The sequence below is a fragment of the Micropterus salmoides genome, unplaced genomic scaffold (genome assembly GCF_014851395.1).
Source record: "Micropterus salmoides isolate LMB-PRFRI ecotype aquatic unplaced genomic scaffold, ASM1485139v1 Ms_hic_scaffold_13, whole genome shotgun sequence".
NCBI classification, from domain to species: domain Eukaryota; kingdom Metazoa; phylum Chordata; class Actinopteri; order Centrarchiformes; family Centrarchidae; genus Micropterus; species Micropterus salmoides.
The window spans coordinates 9,661,921-9,689,581 of NW_024040374.1; the positions used below are offsets into that span (position 1 = coordinate 9,661,921).

At 39.5% G+C, this 27,661-nt stretch overlaps 1 protein-coding gene across 1 annotated transcript in view; it reads right to left on the minus strand.

Moving 5' to 3' along the window:
- Nucleotides 1-275: 275 nt before the first annotated feature.
- adamts10 (ADAM metallopeptidase with thrombospondin type 1 motif, 10) overlaps nt 276-27,661 on the minus strand; it is a 57,098-nt gene continuing 29,712 nt past the window's right edge. The window contains exons 11-26 of the mRNA XM_038715399.1: nt 24,871-25,017; nt 24,430-24,571; nt 23,191-23,298; nt 22,538-22,683; nt 20,434-20,497; nt 20,230-20,332; nt 16,338-16,471; nt 12,712-12,835; nt 8,922-9,002; nt 7,982-8,145; nt 7,775-7,901; nt 6,038-6,167; nt 5,263-5,467; nt 4,303-4,479; nt 4,000-4,165; nt 276-3,579 (exon numbers count right to left, since the gene is read on the minus strand). Coding sequence (XP_038571327.1) covers nt 3,470-3,579; nt 4,000-4,165; nt 4,303-4,479; nt 5,263-5,467; nt 6,038-6,167; nt 7,775-7,901; nt 7,982-8,145; nt 8,922-9,002; nt 12,712-12,835; nt 16,338-16,471; nt 20,230-20,332; nt 20,434-20,497; nt 22,538-22,683; nt 23,191-23,298; nt 24,430-24,571; nt 24,871-25,017 — 2,128 coding nt within the window. The 3' untranslated portion in view covers nt 276-3,469. The remainder of the gene's footprint in view (nt 3,580-3,999; nt 4,166-4,302; nt 4,480-5,262; nt 5,468-6,037; nt 6,168-7,774; nt 7,902-7,981; nt 8,146-8,921; nt 9,003-12,711; nt 12,836-16,337; nt 16,472-20,229; nt 20,333-20,433; nt 20,498-22,537; nt 22,684-23,190; nt 23,299-24,429; nt 24,572-24,870; nt 25,018-27,661) is intronic.

Genomic DNA, 27,661 nt, shown 5'->3' on the forward strand with positions numbered 1-27,661 from the left:
ATTTACATACACACACATAATCAACAAACCCTTTCTTGTCTGTAAAGAAGGATGTCTCAGCCTCATTCAGACAACAGGAAGAAGTTGCTTCTTTCTCGACACGTGTTGTCAGATCCAGAAATAGACGACCATCGCTGATGATCTCCACTTCAGTCTGAATGCTATTTAGGCACAAGCACAGCCAAATGTTTTTAGTACTGATACAAATATAAGTACATCAAATGGATGAAGGAGGCTTAAATGACCAAATCCCATTTCTTAGAATCAACAATACACCATGTTTAATCAGTTTATTATTTCCTTTTAAAAAGATTTACATAGGGGACAAATGGATTCATCTTCTATATTATTGAACAACATACAGTACATGTCATGTTATAATTAGCATGTGAAAAACAAAACAACAATTACCGGTACGGTCCCTATTATTTACTCAGATACAACAGGCTCACTACTCAGTGTGAACCTTTATTATAGGCACAGGTAGATAGAAAGAGAAAGATGCCTTTCAGACACTGAAACAGGAAATATCCCCAGACAATTATTCTTTGAAATATCTTCTTAAACAGTATGTGCAATTGAAAATGTTACAAATGGTATTTGTCCTGATAAACTGCAGGGATGAGTTTGCTGTACACTCTGATGAAATACGTAAGCTGAAGGTAATTGTTTAATTAAATATTCTGTATAATAATGTTTCTATGCTCAACATGGATGGATTAGCAGACCTTTTAACTTTTTGAGACCCTGTGCACAATCTGATAACCAAGAATTTGCAGCCACGTGCCCCCAGAAATAAATTGTTAAATTTAAAGAATGTGTTAAAGTATTCTCAAAACCCCAAATGTTTGTTTATTTTTTGTTCTTAATTGTTGGAAATGCCAATATCTTGTATAGTGCCCCTTCAGAAATTGTTAAAGTATTTGACATAAATCTAAAATTTGCACAGTGAGCTGCATTTTGGGGTTTTGGGGGCACTACTGGCAACTTAAACAAAGTTAGGGAGTGTAAATCAAAATCTTAAATTATGATAAAATGCATGTTTGGCCCTTGGTGGGTGAGGGGCCCTAAGCAGCTGCACTCTTACACCTCAGGCCGGCTCTGCAGATCGGTATTATTACAGACAGGCTCAAATTAAGTTCTAAATAATTAAAAGCAACAATTGTTGAAATGATAACTCAGAAACAATGACAACAACAGTGAACTAATAGCACCAATCCAAACCAAAGCACCACAAGAAAAAACAACATTGCAGCTGATCCCCATAAAGACACACTGTAGCTTCCTCTCTTTACAATTAAAGTATGTGACATTTAGTGTTACACAGAGCTGCTTTCGGCGGTGATCAGTGTGAACATGTGTGAGAGTCTGTCTGCAGCAGAGTTCAGAGCACAATGGACATCACAGTGATGACTGAGCCTCTGAGGCAGCGTTTCTAAAAGTATTCTCTGCAGGATGGAGAAACAGCGGACACTGTTTTCTAAAAACAAAATCAGTACTTCCGTTACACAAATATGGGTGTGGTTACACGGCTCCTGTTGGTTCACACAATCACATCACTGTCTTTAACAGGAAATAACATACACACCGGGAGCATCTGCCCATTAATGAATCTTTTAGCTGCTGTGCTGTCATGCGGATCATTTTGGGTTCTTTTCTTTGAGAATTCAGCACCCAGTTATACACCAAGTGATTGAGTGACGAGTCATTAAAGCAGCTATCATCAATATTTTCATAATAATTAATCAAGTGACAATGTGTAAACCTGCTATTTTTGGTTCCAACTGGGAACCAACTTTTCAGGTTATGAACCAATTTATTTTTAGTCGAAATGCTCCAATAGTTCAAAAGCCGGTTCTATGTTGGTGGAAAAGACCTAATAGAGTCATTTTTGGCTACAGCAGGCAACGTTTTTCAGCTAAAAAGCATGTGAACGTAGTGGAGGATTTAGCAGCTAAAAAGCCAGGTTTTTGCCTCAGGGGTTGGTGGACACCAGAACAGAGCTAAAAAAAAAAGAGTGAATATTGGACTTACATCATTATGTGATCAGGAATGCGACTCCAGATGAATGATAATGTTGCTCTGTAACTGCTTATTTGTAAATAAGCAACTGTGAAGTTTGCCATATCAGGCCCTAAACAAAATCATTCATGTCATTGCAGGTTCAAATTAGCTCTAATCTATAAACATTTGTAGAAAGAAATCTTTTCACAATACCCTGAATTTTGGTCTCAGACAGCCCACGAATACATCAAATCTGTGCCACAAAGAAATCAGACATTTTATGTGTGTGTAAATCCATCCTCAGATTAGCACTGCTGCTATAATAAAATGCTCTTTGAAAGCTGTGCAGTCAGAGGTCTTAACTCCTCCTCACTGGGCCTGTTCCTGTTGGCAGAGCTGATTCACTGCGTCTCACTGTGCTCTAAATTTCCACTCACAGTAAAAGTTACTAGCACTGTTGAATGAGTGGTAACATGTGGAAAAAATAAACCACAAAAAAAAACATTTAATAACAGCAAGGCCTTCAGTTGTTAAAAGTTCCTTTTTGAAGACTTTATGCACAAGCTGCCACAGTCCGCAGCCACAACACAAAATAACATCCTATAATCTGAAAATTCTTTGCTCACATTACTAAGGCAGTGTCTCCATGTGTTTTACTGTAAAGGTTAGCAAACTAACCAAAATGGCAAGACTATGGCAGGTTCACTGCAGTGAGACTTTTATAGCTTCCACAGAGACATCAAGTCAAATCACTTCAAAACAAACATAAAATACAAAAGTACTTGGACTGCTGACACATTGTGCAAATCAAACTCTGCTCATACTTCAGCTGAATAACAGCGAAGACTTGATGAATACACTTATACGGAACAAAGCAATGGCATAAAACAATGTGGTCAAGTAACAACTATTAGATAACATAGAAAATCTTTTTTTATAGCATAACATATTCCTTATCATGGGCAAAGATATCTGGAAAATATAATTTTCTTTACAAAGTGGATTTTTAAAATTCATAACTAAACAAATATCACCTGTTAACATACAGGTTAAAGAGAGTAATGCAACCAGCCCTGCGGCCAAAGTGAAATATAGTAGCACCAAAAATATTACAACAGAGGGATCATTTAGAAAGACAGAGAGAGGGGGTTTATCCTAAAAGACAATGCAGGGATGTTACTCTCTCTGTCTCTCCAGGTTTCAGCAGCCCTCCCTCCAGTGGAATGTATAACTCAGCTTGGCCCGGAGAGGCGCCTGGTTCGGGCTGGATTCTTGCTGGAAAAGGGTCCCTCTTAACAGTTACAGGACCGTGTCAGTCCGACAGCATCCCAGTTAAATGTCACACTCCTCTGATAGAGGTAGTGTGAGAGCTGCTGTTACAAGGCTCAGTGGGAGGGTTTTCAGGCTTACTGTGAGTGTGTACAGGACCCAAAGATGGATGCTGTTGAGTTTCATGGTGTCCAGGTCAGTGTCCCTGGCAGGTCTTGCAGCACATTTGCCTGAAATATGGCCGGCTGCAGAACTTGAACCTGAGCACCAGGGGGCAGTAGGCCACAGTGTTCACATCTTTACACTCTGCAGGAAAACAAAGTGACAGAGCTTAACTACAGATCTTTAGAAACAGTGCAGGATTTCAAAATACCACAAATATCCTCTCTTTTATTTTTCAAAGACTAATACTACTTAAATGGAATGACATATATATTTTATATAATTAGCGTTAAACATGTTCAAACATTAATTTGTATATAAACATATGATTACACAGATACCTATCACAAACTACATATTTACTACATTATTAGCCTAGGTTTAGAAATTTTCAAGTTAAAACTTGATCTGATGACATCCAGTTCATAATAATTTCACAGAATGCCCGTTAAAATTAAATTCTGAATTGGAGCACCATAATAAAAAATGTTTCTTCAAGTGCAACCTCTAAGTGGGAAATTTTTCTATATAGTTCTTAGCAAAGAGTGAACTTTGACCTCTGACCTTCGGGGTTGTCTATACTGACGGGTAGACTGAGGTCACATTTGCTCTTGCACTGCTGCATGGCTGCTGGCCGCTGATGTTCCAGACACTCATTGGACGGCTGGCCGGTGTGGGTCAGACACTGCACCGAACGCATCTCCTGACCCAGACCACACTTGGCAGAACACTAAGTGACATAAACACACAGAACATGCAAATATTTGATCTGGGGATTGTATTTAAGTACAAAACGGACACTGAACTGTATAAAATGTCCCAGTAAAACCATGAATAGGACTAAGAATAAACCAAAAGTCTGCATACTTCTCCCCAGGGACCCGTCACCCAGTGAGGGGGAGGGCAGCGCTGCAGGTTACAGCGCACCCTGGAGGTGGGTCTGCCATATTTGGGACACTTTGACTCTGGCAGGTTGTCACCGCTTTCCCCGCTCTTACACAAGACCACACGGTGCCTGTAGCCAGGACCACAGCTGGGCGTACACTGCGGACAGAGCGGGGGATGAAGAAAAAGGGATAGGAAAAAAAGGGAAAACATCAGGCGGGAGGGCAGGGAGTTGGGAGGCGATGGGAGGGTGCACTAGGGGGTCACTGCGGTCATAAGCATGCAAAATAACTACTTCCGAATCCACTCAGCAGAGGGCAGCAGCTGTATAAGAAACAAAGTCAAAAGACTGCTTAGGTCCTGTAAATCAGCTGGACATAATTCCTCCACTGCCATCGCTACATTATGACAAGATGTAAGAGAAAAGTTGAATACTGCAGCACTTCTGACACCATTTAATTTGGTAATTCATTCTGCTGTGAGAACAAGGTTTAGCTCCAGGAACAAAGTGGAATATGAGAAGATGGACTTTTCTACCCTGGTGTAGTTAATGAACACAAGAAAAAGTAAATGTCTTAAAAGTGTAATTTGTGTGTCTGCACGGCTACACTGAAGGATGTAAAAGATTCCCACAGACTCCTCAAACTGTCAGAATTAAAAGTATGTCAGACAGATGATAAGTGTAACAATCTGTATTCATGACTGCAACAACATGTTCAGTGTGATGATTTGTCTGCTCCGTGCCTCTGTTGTGTATTTCATGGTTATGGTACTCTTACATTCTCCTGGCAGATGTTTGGGTTTCTTAGGTTCAACTATTGCTTCATCTGGGAGGAATTCTGCAGAAAACTCAAGCACTGGTTCAAATTCGGCCATGAGTTGACTAAAAAACATTGCAGGAGAGCATGCAGCCCACATGCATGATGGGTGACATCTGCCCACCTCTGACCAGTCCAGGGCCAGCCATTCAGGGGGGCAGCTGTGGTTGTTGCAGGGCTCAGTGAGAGAAGGACGCAGGGAGGAACATGCTGAGTCGTCTAGGACCTTCTCCTCAGTCGCAGAGATCCTCCTTTTACATAACACCTCCCGTGTCCGCAGGCCGCCATTACAGCTGCGGCTGCACTCTGACCACTCTCCTGTCCACCAGCTAGAGGCAAGATTAACTTTTATTAGTTTTTTTTAAATTTCCTTGTTTGCATTGCATAATTTTAAAAAAGTGTGGACACACATCGCAGGAGGAGATTATACTGTACAAACAGGAATCATAGCTAGGAATAGTCAACCAACACATACACAATTAATATACATAGTGTGCATATATCTGACATCAAATGCCTCTAAACCTGAAATAAAATAAAAAAATATATATTTTTATAGTTTTTACTATCAAAATGTGATTGTAAAATGAAACCTGAACAATCACTATACTGATGTACCTAAACTAGGTCATCAAATATCATTATACCGTTATACCGAAAGCTAATATAACTCTAAAACTGCAAACTAAAACTAGCATCACTACAAATAATTAAATACTACAATTATATTTATTAGTAAAGAAAACATTTAAAACAAAGCTTCCGCAAATCTGTCCTACATGGAGATTGAAAGTATAGACAGATGGTATAGTGACATAAAATACTGAAGTACACACACTCACATATAACAAGAAAAGTACAAAATCATTAGAAATACATTTATATTCCACAATACTGACCTTGGGGAGCACGGCTCAGTGTTGCAGAATCTTCTCTTCTCTTTGGGTTTGTTCCTCTTGTCACAGAAGTTGTTATAAACGACTGAATGGTCTGTCAGCTTCTTACACACCACCTGCTGGATCTGTGCACCTGACCACAGGTGAGACAAACATTCAAATGGACATTAATAGGGTGCCATGGATACATCAGCATTCATGCTCCATGTTAGTTGTTTTGAACCCTGTTCACACATGGAACCTGTAACATTGCTGAGATTAATTATCTGGGTTAGGATCTGGTCTATAATAATTCTTCTAGGACAAATTCTACTCTGGTGACAGCAACATTTTCAAAAAACGAGTTTTTGCATTTTTCATTTTTCAGCAAAACAAACTGGCTGCTCACGTAAATACCATCAAATGGGAGATCCAATGTGTGATATTCTATTTTATTAGTTTATTTGAGGAATAATGCTTATTGGATCAACAGAACAAAGTACTGTAAATGAGCCAGTGTTGACCTAACAGGCACTCATAAAAGTGACATATCTTCTTCTAAAATCCATGTACACAACAGAACAAAGGTACACAATAGTACAATATATCTGTTGGCTTGATATTTCCCATATGATTTTCACTGGCATTCCGACTCCAGTGTAGTGCCAAAGACAGTGTTGCCTTGGTGGTGATGTGGAACTGTCATTAATAATAAGATGACAACAATTTGCTTAAAGTCCTGCTAAAACATCTAGGGCTAGGGCCCGATTAATAACTCCATGTCAAAGTGAGATGCCTGAAATGAATTCACAAAAAAGTATCTCAATATAAAGAAATTGTCACAACCTCACTAAATGTTCACCCTTCATGTTCACGTCCTCCTGTTCACATTACACCAAGTGAAAAAAATGTATTTCTCGCATTCCTCTGGCCTCAACATGGATTCCAATGGCCTCCCTGGGTCAGTGTTAGTCTACAGCAGGGATTTATTCTGTGTATTCTTATGGGTCACTGTATGTGTGACTTAGTATATCTGTGTGTTTGTATATCCATGTGAGGGAGAGAGACAGGGAATTCATAATAAGACACACAAGCCCTCATAAGCCTGTTCTCATATTGTACTTTTACAAGTTTGTACAAAAACTGTGGAGGGTGTGGCATCAAATATAAAAAACTCATGACCTAATCATTCTTCTAACCTTAGGAATAGCTTGACAATTTGGGAAATGTGCTTATATTTGTTAGATGGGAAAACTGATACCACTCTCATAGCCGTCCAAAAAATAGGAAGCTTCTGTATGTCAAGCAGGCAGTTAGCTTAGCTTATCATTAAGACATTAAGAAACACGGAGAAACTGCTAGCTTGGCTGTTTCCAAATGTAACAAAATTCACCAACGTCCATAAGTGTAAAAAGGACAAGTTGCTAGATGCAGTGACTTCAAGCAGTCTTCCCAAATAAACACATTTGCCAAAATGTTAAACTATTTATTCAACAAAATTTTAATTAACCAAATCTAAACCCAAATAACTGACTAACCTTATTTTCACAAGTAAGTGGGTTAAATCACCTTATGGAGACATAAATATGTTCATAAAATCACATCATGAAGAATAACCACCCATATTGGAAACAAAACTTGTCCCCATAAGGCATGCTTTATGTTTAAGGCTTGGGCCTCCAGCAAATTAATGCAAGTCAATGCAACGTTCTCCCAAGTGTTAGTTTGTGTGCGTGTGTGTGTGTGTGTGTGTGTGTCTACCTCCAGCACAGAGAGCTGAACATCGTGACCAGGAGGTGTAGTGCCAGGCAAAGCCAGTCAGAGGATCCCTATTCATAGGGGGGTTAAAACGATAGTGGATCCCTGGGTTCTCCTCCCTCACCAGCACCTAAACATACATACAACCAAACATTTAACACCTTTAGGACATTCTTTAAGACCTGTTTCAGAGTTTCTTTCCATTCTTACCATGACAATCAGGGTTATGTTTGTTGGCCCCAGAGCTTCAAGAGTTTCTGGTCCGTCAGTGGGCCGCCTGTAGTGGAAGGTGGTGCCGGCAATATCGAACCTGCGCGGTGTGTCAATGGTCAGCTTCCCATTGATAAAGTACTGGTCCCCTTTACTCTTCAGCACTGGGACACAGAGGAGAGGGAGACCAGATAAACAAAGCTTATATAGCTCCTTTCTAAATGGCAGACTGTATAAGTGTTAATATTGGAACAAATGTTCTTTCACCAAATCAGAGATATCATAGCTGTCATAAATGTCCAATATTTCTGAATGAATTACAATTATGGAGGTGATGTGAGCGTTATTTCCCACTTGGATAAGCTACCTCTGGCGAAGCTACCTCTTAGGACAGACATTTTTTTTGCAGGTATAGTACAGTTGTCAGTGCTCCAGTTCAAATGCCTGGTATGGTGCATGCTGGCTCACTGCCTTTCTGGGACACATAGATGAAACATGTTATTAGTGACGCCTGTGCTCTTAAAAAGTGCTACTCAACCTCAGATGTTAAACTGATGTAGGCCTTTTTCAAATCACACATTTTGACTTGGCTCCACTGTATTAAAATGTCCCAGAAAGTCATGACAGTGAGCCAGCATGAACAATAGCCGGACTCTGAAACCCAAGCACTTAAATGGCATTCAGCCATCATTATGTTATTAATAACCCCTCTTGCTATAAAATTCTATCTGAAGTGAAAAATGCCTGTTGAATGCAGAGATTAAAACTGATATTAATATTCCAGAAAGGATGAGACATTCAAACAGGCACATTATATTACTTTGCAACTCTAAAAGAAAACATAACTCATAATTATGATACATATAATCATTTCATATTTCTTGTAACAAATTACTTTAGCAGGCAATTATACTAAACATTACTATGAATATCATCTTACCAAGGTAGTTGAGGGAGATGTTGAGTTCTTGTATGTGGATAAATACTGATCCTTTGGGAATTCTGACCACCTCTTCATAACCTGAAACACACACATAGTCAAAAATTAAAGCAAGGTGAAGGAGGTGTATTGACTGGGGGTAAGAGGGAGTGATGTATTAATAGTGTTTAGCTCCGCGGGACGCCAATGAACTAAGCAGAGGCTTCAGATTCCAGCAGCATTCCTGGGCAAACGGCCCCAGCTGCTGTGCTCGGCTCTTTGCAAGAGAACGAGAACTATGCTGGCTTCTCCTCTCTTCTTCTTCTCTCCACTCTGCACTGTTTTGGGCTCTAGTCCCCTACTTTTTACGCTCACCTCACCTCAGCCCCACCTCGCTCTGCTTTTCTCAGCTCTGCTCTGCTGTCCAGCCAGCAGGCCAGACCGCTTTCAGCTCTGTAAATAACTTCAGCCTCACGATAGGAAGAAGGAATAAAAAAAATGAAGGAATGAAATAATTCCTTCCAGGGTTTTTACCACAAGAGGAAACGAGAGGCTTGGCTCATGACCTCTCTGTGGAGCTCTGGGAGGCGGGACTCACCCTGCTCTAGGTTTCTAGATGGAGGCGTGGAAGATTAGAAGAACAGAGTTTGAGGTTTTTGGCATCTGAGACAGACACAGAAAGAGTGCGAGTGTGGTCTTCTGTTAACAATCAGAGACCTGTGTGGTAAACAGACAGCAAAAGAGTTGTAAACCCAGTCCTTGAAACTTCAGTAACCCCTCACCACCTACCAGAGCCACTGCCTGGACAGATGGAAAGACACCTAAGGGGACATCATTGCAGCTAAGATGAGAGCACAGAATTAGGTAACACAGCAACCTCAGCTTTCACTTTTCTGTGATGTAAGGAACTCCATTAGACATTCATGCCATTTTTTAAACTGTTTTTCAGTATAGGGTCATTGGTTTGGTTTACACTGTATTCATGTAATGTAGGAATAATCGGAACAAATTAGTTCCAGACAATGGCACAGAAAATGCACTTGAATGCCCCCTCAAATCGGAAACCAACTCGGAAAGTCGAGTTAAAACTGTTTCAGCATACTTCACATACATGACAACCCATCATGAAGACACAATACAAAAATGTCCAAATTGTTTCCACATACCTAGTTAAAGCTCATGTACACACCAAAGTTGGGAGAACGACTTCCCATTTCAGGAAAAGAGGCCATCCGAGGAGCACATAAATGCAGCACTTATCCCAGACCATATTTAAATCACTTGAGCAGAGAGGAGAAGCGCTGGCTAAAAGCTTTAGGAGTTCGAAGAAATCAAAAGCTTATTGTTGACATGACAGAGTGATTCTGACAGTCATAAATCTTTCTGTGCCTCCAGTTTGAGTTTGGTTAGAAATGAGACCAAGCTATACTACAGTTCGACTGAGTTTAGACTTTTAGTACTCTTTTGACAGGTTAGGTATGTAGTGTAAACTCAAATGAACACTGTGATACTACTGTCTTTGTACCTTAAACCCTGATTTTAACCCCATCTAACCTTCGGGATGAATTAGATAGGGTTTTCAGTCGTGCCCCAACATCAGTGTCCGACCTCACTAATGCTTTGAATGGGAGCAAATCCCTGCAGCCAGGTTCCAAAACCTTGCGGAAAGCGTTCCTCTTGCCCATGCTCTTATAGCACCATATTACTACCCATCGTTTTGGAATGAGGTGTTCAACAATCACATATGGACGTTTGGTGTTCGCTAACAGTTAACAACATTTTGGTAACAAAACCAAACAGATACATTTTATATGTCTGTAAACATACAAAACTCTATAAATCGCATCATTGACCAACCACTGCAAAGCATGCTGGGACTGCAGCTTATTACAAAGCAGTTTTTGCACTAGGCGATCAGTTGTGAGGAGTGCTACTTAACCCATGAAAGGAGATGCAAAATATCTTCTGTGGCTCTAGAGGGAGGTTCCTAAAATAATAGAAAACAACCCAGATGATAGTGTCTCAGCTTGGAGAAGACACATTTATAACACAAAGCCTGTGTTACTAAAAAAGATGTGCGCCTTTATCAGGCACTGTCTAGTTGTATAATGGAAAATGCGGGAGCCAGTAAGTCTCAACCTCTGCTACATCACTTTTGACAATTATTTTAATTGTTCTCTCGCATCTCCCCCAAATTTAGTGAGGTGCAATACTAAATCAACGGATAGCATTTACCATGGACACCATTCCCCAGATCACATAACTTAAAACCTACACTTCAACTTCAGCCTTACTAACAGATTTTTTAGGTTGATGATATTTTGAGGGTAGTTGAGACCTCAGCTGGGGTTGACAGAGTGGCCTGGTCACTGTGGTCCAGAGCACAGCTGCCTGCACAGGGTGCGTCCCCTCTGAGGAATCCTGGAAGGGGGTGAGTGGTGTTGACAGTTGGGTGAGAAATTCTGAAATCGGTGTTGTGGGGAGAAATGTAACCCAGAATAAATCCAAAAGCAGCCGAACCTCAAGCCACACTGGTCGGACCTCAACTAAATGTGTCCGCCACATGTATCTGGGTGGCTTGTGGATAAATATATGTATATACAGTGCATGCTATGCTATATGTGTGTATTTATTTGTGCGTCCTCACGTTTTTCAAGGAAATATTCTTTGTCTTCCTAAAGATCTTGGTTTGGCTTGGGAACTGATCATGTTGTGTATGTGATATTGAGCTGATCTGACTCATTGTATTTGTTCATTTATGTCTTGTATAAAGTACCAGTGTAATCTTTATCTTAAACGTGTGTCAAACAACCTCTGCCTTGTAACACATGCTGGCCTTTACTCTATCTTAATCCTGCTTGACCTTACAACTGCATTTGACACTGTTGATTGTAATAACTGAATCGACTCAATTATCACATTGGATTAAGAGGCGTGGCTCTTGATTGGTTTGAAGCTTTCAATTCAATTCAAAGTATTTTTCACTTAAACTTGGTAACCTAATTTCCTCATCTACAAATCTTACTTGTGATGTGCCTGAAGGGTCAGTTCAATTATTTGCTCTATGAATATGTTTCCACTTGGTCATGTAATTAATTGACATACTGTGATATACTATTTCATTTGTATGCAGATGATACCCAATTATATCTTATATTTACATGACCTTCTAATAAAACTTCACTGATGTTGTAATATAATACGAAAAAGTGTCCCCTGTGGTCTGAAAAAAAAAACTGCTTGATGTAGACACAATGATGGATGAGACTAGTGACTGTTACTATCTGTAATGCCAACTTTATATCTGGGCTGCATCAACTTTCAGTGGTTGTATATACACATCATTTATCTCTAAGCATTCATCAGAAATACCCTAAGTACAGCAGGTGATGAAATAAATGATTGTCCTGCAGCCACGTGGAGTTTTTTTGGCTTTATCAAATAAATAACTGTAACAATATGCTGCTGTGAACACAGTTTGCATGTGAACAGACAATTATACGATACATTTTGAATGTCTGGGGTATACTAACTCACATTGCAAGGCAGCTTTCCAAGATGCATTCACTATCCAGAGTATCAGAATCCAAACTTTGCATGTGCATGGCACAACAGAACAATTACACTACTTAACTTCTCATGGTAAATACCTCACGTTGGAGATTGTTCCTAATCCACTTTAAGCCTTCGCCCCAGCAAATAAAATAGGGACAGAAAAAATCTTTATCTACATGTGCAGAAACCTCTGCGGTAGCAGCGCCCAAAAGAAAATTAATGAGATGACTAGTGCTTGAGTGTTTCAGTTCTGTACCTCCTTCAGGTAGTGAGTCATTGAAGAGTCCCTCCACAGACACACAGCTGCTCCCATCACCCCCGCAGATCCGGCAGCGGTCCTCACGAACGTCCGAGCCGAGGACACGATCGCAGCCTACATGCTGGGAGAAGGGAGAAATGAGTGAGCTGCAGGGTCATTCAGGGTCATGGGTGAAGGGGTACAGGCAGAAAGTCGAGAGGTGTCAGAGGCCAGGCTGAGGGATTACCTCTAATGTCTTCCAGACCACTTTTCCAAAACACAGAAATATCAGATGGTAAGTCCAGATGTGTTTTCTGATCCTGAGCAGACATAATGCTCTTAGGTTGCTAAACTCATAGCTGTCGACATAAATAAGTTTCATGATGAGCAAAGCAGGTGGTTTTACTCAAACTCTTTAACAGTGAACCAAACCTAAACAAAAGTGTAGAGAATGAATGGCAACTGCTCTCATTCTCATATATCCATGTGGCAGTTGCTTATTGTAGAGAGGGCTAATGAGGTGTTGAAATATCAGGAGATGTGAGAGATGGCAAAATAACGAACTAATTGAATGAACAAGTAATATGCAGACCCAACTTCACCTTAAATAACTTGCATGACACACAAATTGGGGGGCAAGGATGCAAGGATTTGGATTAATAATTGCTCCAAGGACAGGGCAACTCAAGACCCGTTGATATTATATGAAACAAGGGAATTGTGTCAGCTAAAACTATGACTATAAGGGAAAATATGCACCCCAGGATACTGAGCCAGGGACATAACTGAAGATATTTGAAATACTAGATGTGCACTTGACTTATTGTGCCTGCAAGAAACTGCAGTTATTCTGAAAATGACAGACCAAAAGAGAATGCAAAAAAGCTGAACTGACTATGACTCCCTGCACAGTTTCTTATAATAAAATCTAGGTCTGTCTCAATTTTAAGCCGGAAATTTGTTGACAGATTAGTGGGTCCTTGATACAGTACAGTCTTCACCTGGATTTACCTATACCTCTATTAAGTTCATGAAAGAACAGGTTTTGCTAATGTTTTCTACACTCTGGGCAAGATTTACTAAGGCTTGATGTGAAGCGTTCTCCACCTCTTAAAAAGAGGCGTAAACATAGCGCAGATGGGATTTACAAGAGCCATAATGAAGGTTTTAGTGGGAAAAGAAATGTGTAATTCATAGGCTTCAATTCAATTCAATTAAAATTCAAAGAACTTATTGATCCGTTAGGAATTTCATTTGTGCTGAGCATCCATGTGTTTACAGTTCACATTCCAGAAGCACACACACAGAACACAATATATCACACACTACACATCATCATCAGCAATAAACGGTTGTAAGTAAATAAGTAAAGCTTGTAAAGCACAATAAATACATGATAAAAAGGCATTAAACATTAAAAATATATAAAGTATATAATTAAAAAACTGATTATTACAAAATAAAAATGAAGCAATTTGGCTATTATTAATGAATACAAAATCTGATTACTGTAACGCAAATGAATAGTGGACTGATGTTGTGGTTTGTGTTCATCAAACTTTACCATCAATGAACTATAAAATCACTACAGGCTACAACTAAAAATGCATTTGTTTTGTTAAGACATTTAACTGTGTGCTTGTCTGAGTTTACCTCAGCTTTAACATTCATACCTAACCCTAACATCTTCACCTCAACCGTCTCTCTCCTCTCTCAATTTTTCCCTCCCTCCACCAGTTGCATTGTAGTGTGTATCTTTTATATTATACATTTTGTTCTTCTTTGATTTGTCTTATACTTAATTTCCCTTTTCCTATGGTTCCCTCCTGATATATTGATAATTAGTTATATGTTAAAGATTATAATATAATCTCAAACTCCTAAAACCACAGCACACATTTGCACAATGCCATTTTCTGGCCCTCTACATTTTAACCAACAGATTCTGGAAAAAGGGGCTCTGGCAGACGTGCCTTTCGTCTGCAGCGGCATGTTGTGTTCAACTGGACCATCTGTTCCCACATTTCTCCTTCTGTTTCTCCCCTCTCCTTACTGTCAGACCCTAAGTTATGCACTGAAGCCAACATGAGGCTGCAAACAGGAGAGAGAGATGTCTCCACAGTGTGTTTGAAGTTTTATGTGTACATAAAATGTATGAGTGGTAAGATGATAGAGCAGAAGGAGAGGGAGGAAGAAGCTCTGACACTGGATTGCAAGAAAGTTGCAAGAAAAAGGAAGGGGGGAAATGGAGGGACAGAGAGAAAATGAGAGGAATGGATGCAGAGAGTCAGAGAGGGAAAGAAAAAAAAGAGAGCGAGATAATAAGGCTGCAGTGAATGAAAGCCTGCCTGCAGTGCAGACAGACTAACAGCTGAGCTGGAGGGTCACTGAGTTCCTCCAGAGCAGAACAGAGTACAGGGGAAAAGAGAGGAGAGAACAGAGAGGGGATACTGATAAACAAAATCCTCTTTTTGGATGAGTGCAGACACTCCAGCCGCCCTCAGCTCCTCAGTCTACCCAACCTCTATGACACTTAAAATAAAGCAAGATCATGGGGGGCTAAGAGGCAGGAGAGAGGGAGCTAAAAAAATCTTTTGGCACTCTACAGTGCACAGGAACCACAAACCAACAAGCTGGATATCCTGAAGGTTTTTTTTCTATTCACATCTTTTTCTCCCCGTCCAAAGCGTCTGCATCCTATAACTAATGGACCATGTGGGTGTCAAAATGTGTTCCAGGGACCTGTTTGACCTCCAGGTGGTCTCCACTTCATCAAAATGAGCAGCAGTTACATGTTTTGTTTTCATTAACAGCCGGGATTAAGAGAGAGCACCGGTAATTGGGATCTAAGATCGCTGCCAAAGTTAAGACAGTTTTTCAGTTGAGCAGCTAATAGTGATGATCGTCAGCAGTCAGTGTGTAAACTAGACAATGGCAGCTGTCCAGAGTCTAGAGAGCAAGAATAAACAATATTATCTCAGTTGAAGGCAGTCTTGTGTTGATCCTCTATTCTGCTGCTTCAAGTTAAACTGTCTGCTCACATGCAGACGTCTACTATTTCAATCAAACGTTTGCATACATGCTGACAGAAGCAGCAGCATTTTTTGTTATATTTGTTGAAATTCTCTCAACAGCAATCAGTAAATCAAATGCTCTGACACAAAAATGAAAAAGAAATGCCGTTTCTGTGGCTGTCACAGGACTGTAATAAGCACGGCCAACCTATTAATTTGGTCCGAACTAAATAACTGGCTGACCAACCTCCATGTCTACCTGCGCACACTCTGCCCGTACACTCATTGCACGCGAAAATGTGTTTTGGGGGAGTGGCTTAGGAGGGAGGGATGAAGGGAAGGGGTGGGATTTTTTCAGTTGGTTATTTTCAAAATCTCTTGCTTCTTTCTCCAATGTTGCCTACCCCAGCTTTAATTAGTTATTTGATGCTATGCTATGTATGGGCGGGACATCGATACCGATGCTCCAGCCCCGAACGCTACTGCGCAGAATCCAAATGACACCACCAGTACAAGATGGCAGTGCACGTATTTTGGCTTCATTTTTGTACAGTTGGAGGGAGTGGAGATGCGTCTTCAATCTTTATATACAGTCAAAGACACACATACAGTAGAAAGGTCTTATCTTACCTTACACTCTCCGTTTACACACACATCCAGAGAGTCGTCTCGGCAAGGTGTGCCGTCTACCACAGCTGGAGCACGCTCTGTGTAGAAGTTGTATCCTTCTGCCAGACAGTTGAGAGAACAGGGCTTCACCCCACCTAGACACACACAACATACATGGAGCTGTTTCCATATAGCAGATCTATCCACACTATAGCACACAAACACGGACAAAAACACATTCAAGCTTGGCAGCAAGCACAGGCCTAAATGTAACTACTGTTACATGTACTGTATGTCTGCACAAATCTGCACTATTCACAGACACATGCACACAGTCACAGATGAAAAATGTTCAATGGAAAGACACATTTTTAAAGATTTAAAAGCACAAGGTCTCTTACAGAAGCATTTTATTCAATTTAGTTTTCTATTGTATTGACTTTACTGAACTTTGCAATTTAAATTTGGGGTAAATCATAGCCCCTAATTTGATGCTGATGAACATCTTAAATATTAGGTGGTATGGTCTAAATGTCCAACACACCTACTAAATGGACCTTCAAGTGAAAGGTCACAACTGAAGTTGCAAGTGAACATAGAAAAGACTTCGTTCAACAAAAAAAGGAAATTTCAGCAGCTACATTTAAATGATAACTTGATACTTCCATCTAATGAAGATCATGTGATATGATCGAAAGTCCAGAAAAGCTACTAAATTAAGCTTGAGGTGAGATTGCTCTTTCAATGATCAGTATATGAGTTTTTATTTTCCCAGCGCCCCATCTTCCCAGTTTACAAAAGCTCAACAATGGTCTTTGCCCACTGAATGTTGCAGAAAAAAAGCTCAAAATCCTTTCAGGACTTCTCTCCAAGAACTGAACTTGTATTAGCCTAATAGCTTGTGGCCACTACCCTGCAATCTGATCTAATACAAATATTCCAAACTGTGCAGAATTTGAATGCCTAATGGAATAGTCAGAGACCGCAGCAAAACCTCCTGCAGGCCAACTGCCACATCCCAGCACCAACACGCACATTCACTAGCATCTCTGAAAATCAGGCTTGGTCTTTAATTTGGTTTTTACACCTTTTTGAACACCTGATTGAAAAATGAAAGATTACTAACACCAGACATTAAAGTCTGCTTTGAATATTAAGATGACAATGTAGTCAAAGCTATTTGGGAAAGTTGTCTGTCAGCATAGATTTAAACACTGCAACAGCACGACTGGTTGCAAGCCTTTCACACTGCTGAATGCATCGCATCCTTATGAAGGGTGCAGAGAGAAGCATGTTTTTCAGCGCTGACAACCAGAGAACAAGCAGCTGAATGTGATTAGGTCCCTGCTTCCCTCGATTACACACACAAATACACAGGCAGACAACACTACTGAATTCTAACTCAATGAATGCACACAAATATGCACATTCACAGACAGAGGACTCAGAATGGGTATATCAAGACACTGATACCACGAAGGTATACACCAGCCTCACAAAACATGTACTGATTATGCACATGATACTGAATTTTCAACTGACTAAAATTATTATTATTATTATTAAGTACTTTTCTCAAAAAGTATATATTCAGAGAAACATTTGGGCATTTGTGCTTTAAAATTGTAAGCGATAATCAAAATAGTTGCCAATCAGTATATTTATCTATTAATTAGTTAACTAATTGTTTGAGCTCTCGTAAAAAGTACTTCTTTACTTTTTCACAAGTGCATATGTGTTTAATATTTAGTAGCTCCACTGGTCCGATCTAAGTAATGATGTAATATCTATATCTGTAAATGCACTGTGACAAAGAAAATGCATAAATACACACACACACACACACACACACACACACACACACACACCTACATGTGAAGAGACACCTGTAAACACACACACACACAGCGAAGTATGATGTGCACTCACGTGACTATACTCTTTTCATCCTTTCTCTATTTATTCTCTATTCCTTTCACACTGCTATAATGCACGGGCACACACACACACACACACACACACACACACACACACACACACACACACACACAGTTGCTAGAGGTCGTCTCCAGCCAAGTGGTATATATCCTTCATTCATCTGTGCAGCTTGCCAATAGCTCCACTATTTGAGTGGCTGTTGACATCAGTCTGGGCTGTGTTTGTTTGTGCTGGCAGTGTTGAAGCAGGTACAGTATGTACTGGCACGGCCTGCAGACGATAAAGTGGTCAGACCACGGAAAACTACAATTCCCAAGGTGCCTAGCTTTGGCAGGGCAATCATGGCTTGCAGCAGGGTGTGCGTGTGTGTATCGTAACTTGCAGGGTGTGTTGTATGGAGTGTGAAGGTTGAATGTGAAGGCTGTTGGACAGAGAAAAGCAATGTGGAGCACCTTGTTTGAACAAAAAAAGCAGCTTAAACGACCTTTTTTTAATGAAATGTCCTTGGTTGCCTGAGCTGAGAGAGAAAGGCTGCCTCTGTTCTTAGTGTCAAGACAGAAACGAGAGAGAGGCTGCATAATGATGAATTAAATAAAGTGACAGACGGAGAGACATTTATAGAGACCAGAGCAGAAAAGGCAAAGAAAAAAAGCAAGAAGAAGAAAAGGAAGCTGTCTTCCATGAGTTTGAGGGTAAAAGTGAAAGGAGGAAAGCTGAAATGAGAATTCGAGGAGAGCGAGAAGGCTACAGAGGACAGGGAAGGGGCTGGGCGGCGTGATCTGGCCTTTACGCGGGGCAGAGTCTATGGCACGGTTCCTATTTTAACAGCTGCAAGGGATTTCCATTGTAAAATCAGCTGACTTGATGAAAGGAGCACTTGTTGCCTGAAGTTGGAATTGGCTGGCGAGCCATCTCTGTAAGCCATTATGATTAAAGGCAGTTATGTCGTTGAAACTATTTATCTTTCACGTCCAGCGTAGTGCTCATCAGGAGCGAGGAATTCTCGCAAGGCATTGTGGGATGCATGGCTCTGTGCAGCCAGCATCTGTGGGCCAGACAGGAGGGAGTCTGCAGCTTCGATTCACCTTCTCCTGTCTCTCTCTCTACACATACACACACACACACACACACACACACACACACACACACACACACACACACACACACACACACACACACACACACACACACACACACACACACACACTACTCTCTGTCTCATGACTTCTGTTTGTCTCCTGTCATCAACTCTTCTTCCTTCCTATTTGAATCTACTTTTCTTCATTTCTACAAAATTACCCTTTTGAGAGTGTTTTACTAGTATATATTATATGACAGAGTTATTTTTAGGTAGGCATTTAAATGTTAGCAGCATTTTTAAGAACTGGTCCAAGTGGGGGTCTTTTTAATTAGTTTATATGCTGGACATTCAGGTAAGAAAATACCTAACAGATACAGAATATAGCAAAATGTAGTGATATAGTGTGTAAGATGATGGAGTGTGTTTTACTTTTGACCATATTATGTTGTTTTAATCCACACGACGCTGCACAGGATGAGCGGAGATAAAGATAATGGGTGGATATTTTGTCTAATTATATATATTTTAGAGAACCATAAACAGCTGTTTTAACACACCCCCTCGCTGATTTTGAGCCATTATTGTGAATGCTCTGCTTAATAGATGTAAATAAATAATTCTTATGACATGTTGTTTAGTTTTAACAGCTTGTCCAATGTGCTCCGGTCATTGTGGATTTTTGCTGCATTCTGTGACTGTTTTTTCTCCCTAACCACCAGAACAGCACCTTCTCTATGTTCTGGGACCTCCTGATTTACAAATTAAGCATAGCAGTGTTATGCATTTTACTGCCAATTGGCAGTTGGAGTATTTGGGAAAGACCGATATAAAACATTGATTAGTGCAAGATCACCACATACATACACTCCACACAGATATCGATTACTCACTCACCCCCTCTATATGGCTTCCATGTGTAAAATTTTCCCCGGAAAGGAACACTGTCAAAATCAGAGCACTGAATCTCCCGGAAATCCAGAGCGCTTGCAGGACACTCCTGTAACACACAGACACATTTATATATACACATACATGCCACAATACCCTCACATTGTGGTCCCCACCACAATACTGACGATGATGATGAAGAATACTCACATCAATATTGCAGGACCTGAAGCGCTTTCTCTCCCCCAGACAATACTTTCCACCGATAGTTGGCCTACGACCAAACACAGAGAGAATCAGGCCAGTCAGTCACATCTGAGTACAATTTAACACAATCTAACCTCCATCACATCGCCACACAACATTGGCTCCTGATCTCTGCTTTGTCTGCCCTTATCAAGGTATCTCATTGTCGTTCTCTTTTTAGTGTTTTATTGTCTATCACAGACCATCACGACAACATCTGTACATAATATAAAAAATAAAATAAAAAACAGCAGAGAGGGAAGCCAGAGCCAACCACCATCAAATGGCTGCCTCTACAAACCTTTCAACAAAATGAAACAGAATGGAGCCAAAGCAAATATGCAAACGATGCTCAAAAAATAATAAGAAAGAACCCTGTTGGCCTCAGATTTTGGTCAATTCATTCTCAGTTTAATTAATTCAAGATGACAGATCCGGTGACTGTGATCTGCAAGTCTGCTAGTCATTTGGTGATGATTTAGACTCCTTTCTGAATTATTTCATACACGATAAAAACGGTTACACTGCTGCCTGGGAGAAGGTCCTGGAAATAAATCTTGGTAGCACATTACATTACAACTCGGTAATAACATGGTAATAGTGGGGTAACAGTTTGATAATAAAGAGGAAATAATTAAATAATACCATGTAATTACCAAAGTAATAACCAGGTAATAGCTTGGTATTCACAATGGGTAAATCTGGGAAATATTAAACTGAAATGCCCTGGTGCTTTCTGTGTTGAGTTTGCATGTTCTTTCACTTTAGATAAAAGTGTCAGCTAAATGACTAAATGTAATGTAATGTAATGTTCTTCCTGTGTCTCTAGTTTTATTTGAGTGCTCCAGTTTCCTCCCACAGGTAAAACTGATTTTCTCAGGATGTAACCATCTAACTTTATCTTAACCAATTTCAACCAAACCGGAGGTATCGATCAATACCTGTGCTCTTTTTCTTCCATATACGGCAACTCATTATTTGGTACTGGTTGGGATCAAGGTGGCACAAGGCTGTAAATATCCAACGTACCTTTTAAGCTGTTTTTCAGTTTTAATTATACATATCTAGAATGTGTAAACAGAATCAGCTTTCATAACAACAGTCATTATAAACAGTATTTAATGTGGATCTCTCACTTCTGGACATTATTTGAAACATTCAATACGGCCATTATTGGCACAGATAATGATCCACTTTATTGTATCAATGCCTCATTATAATTTACTATGTAAATAGTTTGCCAGTTTTTCTACAAGTTTACAGAATAAAAATAGAAGTTCTTATTCCCAATGAGACTTTTTCAAGCCTAAAACAACCTTGGGGTTTGATAATCTGATTGGAAAACAAAGTGATATCCACCTGTCCAACAATGAAAAATGTATTATAATTAATGTATTATAAATAAGTATGTAATTATGTATTTGAAAGAGTTAAGGGTCCCTGTATTTATTGATCCTGAGGCAAAATCACGAGTGACTACACTGTAAGTGATTGGGGACAAAATCAGTCCTCTTTCTGTGCAATAGTGTGCCTCAGTAGTCTGATTTAGCCACTTTAAGTGAGCATCTATATAAAAAATACTTTTTAACACAAAATTTCCTCTTTGTGTGCCCATGGAGGGTGTTTTCTTTCTAAGCTATGGTGGAAGGATATTTCCTTTTAGTTTCGGGTAGACTAGGTAGGTTGCCGGGAGAAAATACTGTCAATAAACCCGCACACGACTGCTAAGACAAAGATAATATTGTAAACTCCGACTGTTGATGCCTCTTATCTCTTATCTTAACAGAAATGTATAATGTGTTTTTGTACAGAATGAAGTCTGTGGATTTTGTCTCGTATCTCTTGTGGTGTAGTGGCTCTATGAAGGTATCAGTCAGTACAGAAAGGAGGAACAACTACACCAACAAATAACTCATTATCGTAAAAAATCATTTCCTATCTTAATTAGCTGGCCAATTTCCCTGTTGCATTCCAAGACCTATTCTACCTGCTGATCCTGAGATATTCAGTCATTTTGAAGTTAGTAACTTGAGTTTTTCACCACAGGAGTGATGCATTTCACCCATACCTGGGGCTGTCACAGTGTCTGATGGAAGAGGAGACTCCTCCTCCACAGGTCCTGCTGCACTCCTCCCAGGCTGACCAAAGACCCCAACCTCCGTCCACGCCCTCAGGACGAGTTCCATACGCCACACACACCCTCTTGTAGCACCACTGCAGCACAAACATGCATATAATTATATTTATAATAATTTTCAGATACATAGAATTTGCACATAAACAATGACAGCATTCCTTAAAAAACATTTCAGTTCTGTTTTATCACAGCCAAATGAAACAGAAAAAGGTAAAGATTTGTAAATATATAATAACACTGTCTAAAGAAAAAATTGTATTGTCACAATCTTGAGAAGAATACTAGAGAAACAAAGAAAACAAGATAATCCACAACCCGAAGAACAGTTTTTTTTGTTATTTGTTTGTGTTTTTAAGTGTGTTTTTTTTTCTAATTATCTATTGTACAAACATTTTTATTGGACAATGTGTTATCCAAACAAAACAACAACCAAGATGAGTCATCTTTTTCTTGTAAGAAGCTGGAGAACCAGATGGACAAAATCATACCACCTACATCAGCCACATTTAGCCTTTTTCATGAGAACACTTTCTTTCCCCACTTAAAAAGAATGATGTAAGAAAAAGGTCCATTTCAGTATTTACCCCTTTCTCTATGGTGTTGGTCTGACAGATAGTTCCCTCTGCAGCAGGAATGCTGCTGGTGATGCAGCGGTTGCTCTTGCTCATGCACCAAAGTTCACTGCAGACTTCCTGTGTGTGTGAGTGAAAGGATAATAAAAACACAGGAAAGAGGGCAAAAAAGAGCAACAAAGCAAAGAGTTAGACAACCTGTCAGAGTGTTTCTATATGAGCTCATTATAAAGAAGATCAGACACACTCTTGTTCCCCTTCCTTCCCTCTACAGCAATACCTATAACACATGGGAGTTATGTTTTATTGTGTACATATGCTCTGACCACGTAGTATTGATAATAATGAGTCTATAAAGCAGTGTGCTATTCCAGATGTCCATTCGCTCTGAATCTGGCCCCGTAAAAGTTGACCATGCAATAAAGTGGATGCTTTTCGGCGAAGGTATTACAAGATATTTCACGCTGTCAAAGAGGCAGAGAGCCAGAGGAAGACAAATCAGGAGTGAGCAGTGAGATAAAAAAAAACTTGAGATTGACTCAGCTTAAAGAGAAAGGATCAAGGACAGTGAAGCATATTATACAGACAACCCATGTCCACAAATAACAATTGATGAGATCACAGAAATGTGAAAGAGCAAAAGAGATAAGACAGTAAAAATGTTGCAGAGCTAAACATTTAATCTAAACCAAAGTGTGGTGCATTGGTATTGAGCTAGAGGTATTAAATTAAAAAGTGAACTGTGCTTACTATTTTAATCTTGAAGACATTTTTCAACATCAGAGAGGCTTCTTCGGGTTTGAAAAATATCATTATTTCTACAGTATATGATCCATTTGAAGCTTTCTGCATCAATTTGTCTAATACTTTGCTTTATGACCAAATACCTGCAAACTTTATGACCAAATACCTACAAAATTACTGACATTCCTATCAGTTTTAGCCGTACTGTTAGCATGCTAACACGGTAAACATTATACCTGCTAAACATCAGCATGTTTAAAGTAATTTTGATCATATTAGTTTGATGATGTTAGCATTTAGCTCCTCATATTATCTAATATCTTGCATTGCTGTGATGAAATTCCTTGATTTGTCAGGTTTTCTGTATCAAGATATTTTCTGTATCAAGATATATATATATATATATATATTCTGTATATTGTGATATAAAATTACAAGCACAGTGGTTGCAGAATAGCGGAAAGGTATGTTGAATGTAATTTGGGAAAAAGTAGACAGAGCACTCACCGCATATTTACATTGTCGAGATCTGACGCCGTACTGGAAGCGGCACTGTTCGTCTGCGTCATAGGCCTGACCCGGTGCTGTGGTGGGATACACAAACTCCTGCTTGGGAGGGACGTTGTTCAGACAGGAGCCCATACCTGAGCTAAAGCACACCAAACAGAAGAGAAACATTTGAGAGATTAAAATATACAATAACTGTCAATGTTTTAGTCTTTTGTTCTGAGAATATCCAACTTAAAACAGTCAGTTTTATTGAAAACCCAAACTGGCTACAGATAATTTAATTAAAGTGGATTTGCCTACTGTCAAATTCCATTGGTTACTTGAGTGTTTCTCTGACCATCAAAAATGCTACTCTGACATCCAAGTGAATTTTTCTGTCTCCAACATCTCATTACCAAATTATTTGTGGTGCTGCAGATATCTGATAGGCTGACTCACTCCAGAAAGCTGGTGATGTAATCCCGGCTACAGGCAGACCAGATGAATGGGTTTGTCTTCATGGTGATGTGGTCAGCCATCAGCTTGGCGGTCTCCTGGCTGCGGGGCCCACAGGCGTTCCCCATACCGTCATGATTCATCCCAAACCTAAAGCCGATGATGATACAGTGACAACACTTTGAGGCCGTGTGGACCGGTAATAGTCTCTGCAGTAGGGATGGGGACAGTGGAAAAAAGATTACTGTGGATAAACAAGTGGGATCTACAGAACAGACATGTTGTAGTGGTTTGACTGTCAGAAATGGGGTGCCCTGTCTGACAAAATTAATTAAATTACAATAACATCAAACCACACAAAGGATATATGACCTCAACTCTAAATTGTAAACCCGACTGAAACAGGAATATTCACCACAATGTGAAAAAGTATAATCAACAGCTGTAACTAGGGCTGCAACTAATGATTTTTTAAAATACTGATTAATCAGTCGATTCTTTTCAGGATTAATCGAAGTCCACATAATGGTGAAAAATGTCTATCAGCGTTTCCCAAAGCCCAAGGTGACATCCTCAAGGGTCTACTTTGCCCGCAACCCAAAGATATTCAGTTTAATGTCATAGAGGAGTAAAGAAACCAGAAAATATTTTCATTTCAGAAGCTGAAATCAGAGAATTTTAGTCAAAAACAATTATTCAATTATCAAAATATTTGACATTTAATTTAATAGTGGACAACTAATCGATTAATCGTTACAGCTCTAGTTGTAATAAATGTTCACCATCATCTATTAAAATCTATGATATGTTTCATTGTTATCATCATTGGACAGGGGACAATGGTCTTCAGTACATTCAGTTCTGTTACTTGAGACTCACAACATCCTGCTGGTTTTCTATTTGACTTCAAATCACTGGTCATTTACATCTTGTAGTGGCCTTTTAAACTGTGCAACTTGAAAGGGGCTCTTCTTGACTCACATGTAAATAGCAACATTGCACTTTTAACAAACATAAAGAAGACACACCGCATAACATGAAGGCAGGATTAGAGCTGGAATGGTTACTCAATTAATTAGCTAGACAGAAAATGTATCAGCAACTATTTTGATAAATCGAGACAATAATCTGTAGTCACAGCCTTAGTCAAGTTTACATTCTTTCTTAATATGATAATACTGTGAAAATACTTTGCAATTAACACAAAATATGGTGCTACCACACCTGACTGGGGCTGCAATTCTAAATTATTTTCATTACTGATTAATCATCTGATCATTTTCCCAATTAATGGATTCATGGTCTTGTCTGAAAAATTGTGTAATATGTTGGTTTTAATTTCCAGGAGCCAAATGTAACTTATTAAAAATGCTTGTTTTACTGTATCTGGCCAACAGTCCTAACCCACAGAGATTATTTTACTACCATATTTGAAAAAGAAAAGCCAGTTTGGATTTTTGATTGAAACAATTTATCGATTATCAGCAGATACATTTTCTAATGATCAATTCATCATTCCAGTTTTACACACTCTAAAATATAATGTATAAGCTGGCATTATAGAAAACTAGCAGAGCTCTGTAACCTCATACCAGAACTGAACCCCAATGACTGAAATACTGATATACCACAATAGGAAAAGTCTTGTCCAGAAGATTATTAGTTATTTAACAACATGACACGGTAAAGGGATTTATAAATGACATAAGACCCTGATAGTTTAACTAAATGTATTAAGTTACACAGTGGTAGTGGGCCATTTGGAGATTTTTCACCAAGCATTTATGACAGACTCAGACTAACAGTAGCTATGTTTCAGCCTGAAATAAAAATGTTCTGAAAGCTTTTCATCCCCCAGCTGAGTCATTTCTGTCTCGGTTATTTCATGTGGGTGCCCTCGACCACAAACAGGCCTGCATTTAATCTAATGCTCCACTGTGATGTCAAAACAATTTATATGACAATTAAAAACAAATGTTGATTGTGTTGAGACAGAGGAAACAGATTGTATATATATATATATAGACACACTAATCAGTGCACTATGTCTACTCATGCAGGCAAATAAGCCTTGTTTTCTGAGTGCTCGAAAGCTACCCGCGTTAATCATTAGGGAGGTAGAACCCCGAAGGATCCACCATCTGTCTTAATACTTCTCTGAGCTGTGTGAGGACACTCAATTATTCCGAGCAAGAAGGCTACTCCCCAAAAATAAACCAACTTGATGATGGTAAAGATTTCATGATTTACTGTATTCACAACACACGTACAGCAGATAAAATGGCTTGTTAATAAGGGATACAGATCAGCTATAGCAGGCAAATGAGTAAAACACAGTTTCCAAGTCATCCAGGGTTTTTTTATCCAGATATAAAATACAGAGGCCAGGTGCTGCACCAGCCCCACATGTTACTAATTCCACATACAAATAGTGTGACGGAAAGAAAATATACTATTAACATAATAATATACTATTAACTATTAACACATTCTCAAATGATGGAAATGATTCACGGTGTTAGAGATTACATAAACTCTCTCTGGAGATCTGGAGATGCAATCTGAGGACAGTTTCTCTGAGGAGGGAAGGTTAATCCAAGACCAGACCACAAGGAAAGACACATGAGACACCTCAGGGATTCCTTTAAGGACATTTTGTGTTTCAGCTTCAGCTAAAGAACAGCAACCAAGGATCTGCTGGGGATTAAGTGTATTTTCTAAGAGGCACTGCTGGACAACACAGGGTTATTAACGTCTCCTCTACAGTCTTAGTGGGTCATAGCTTAATCTGCAT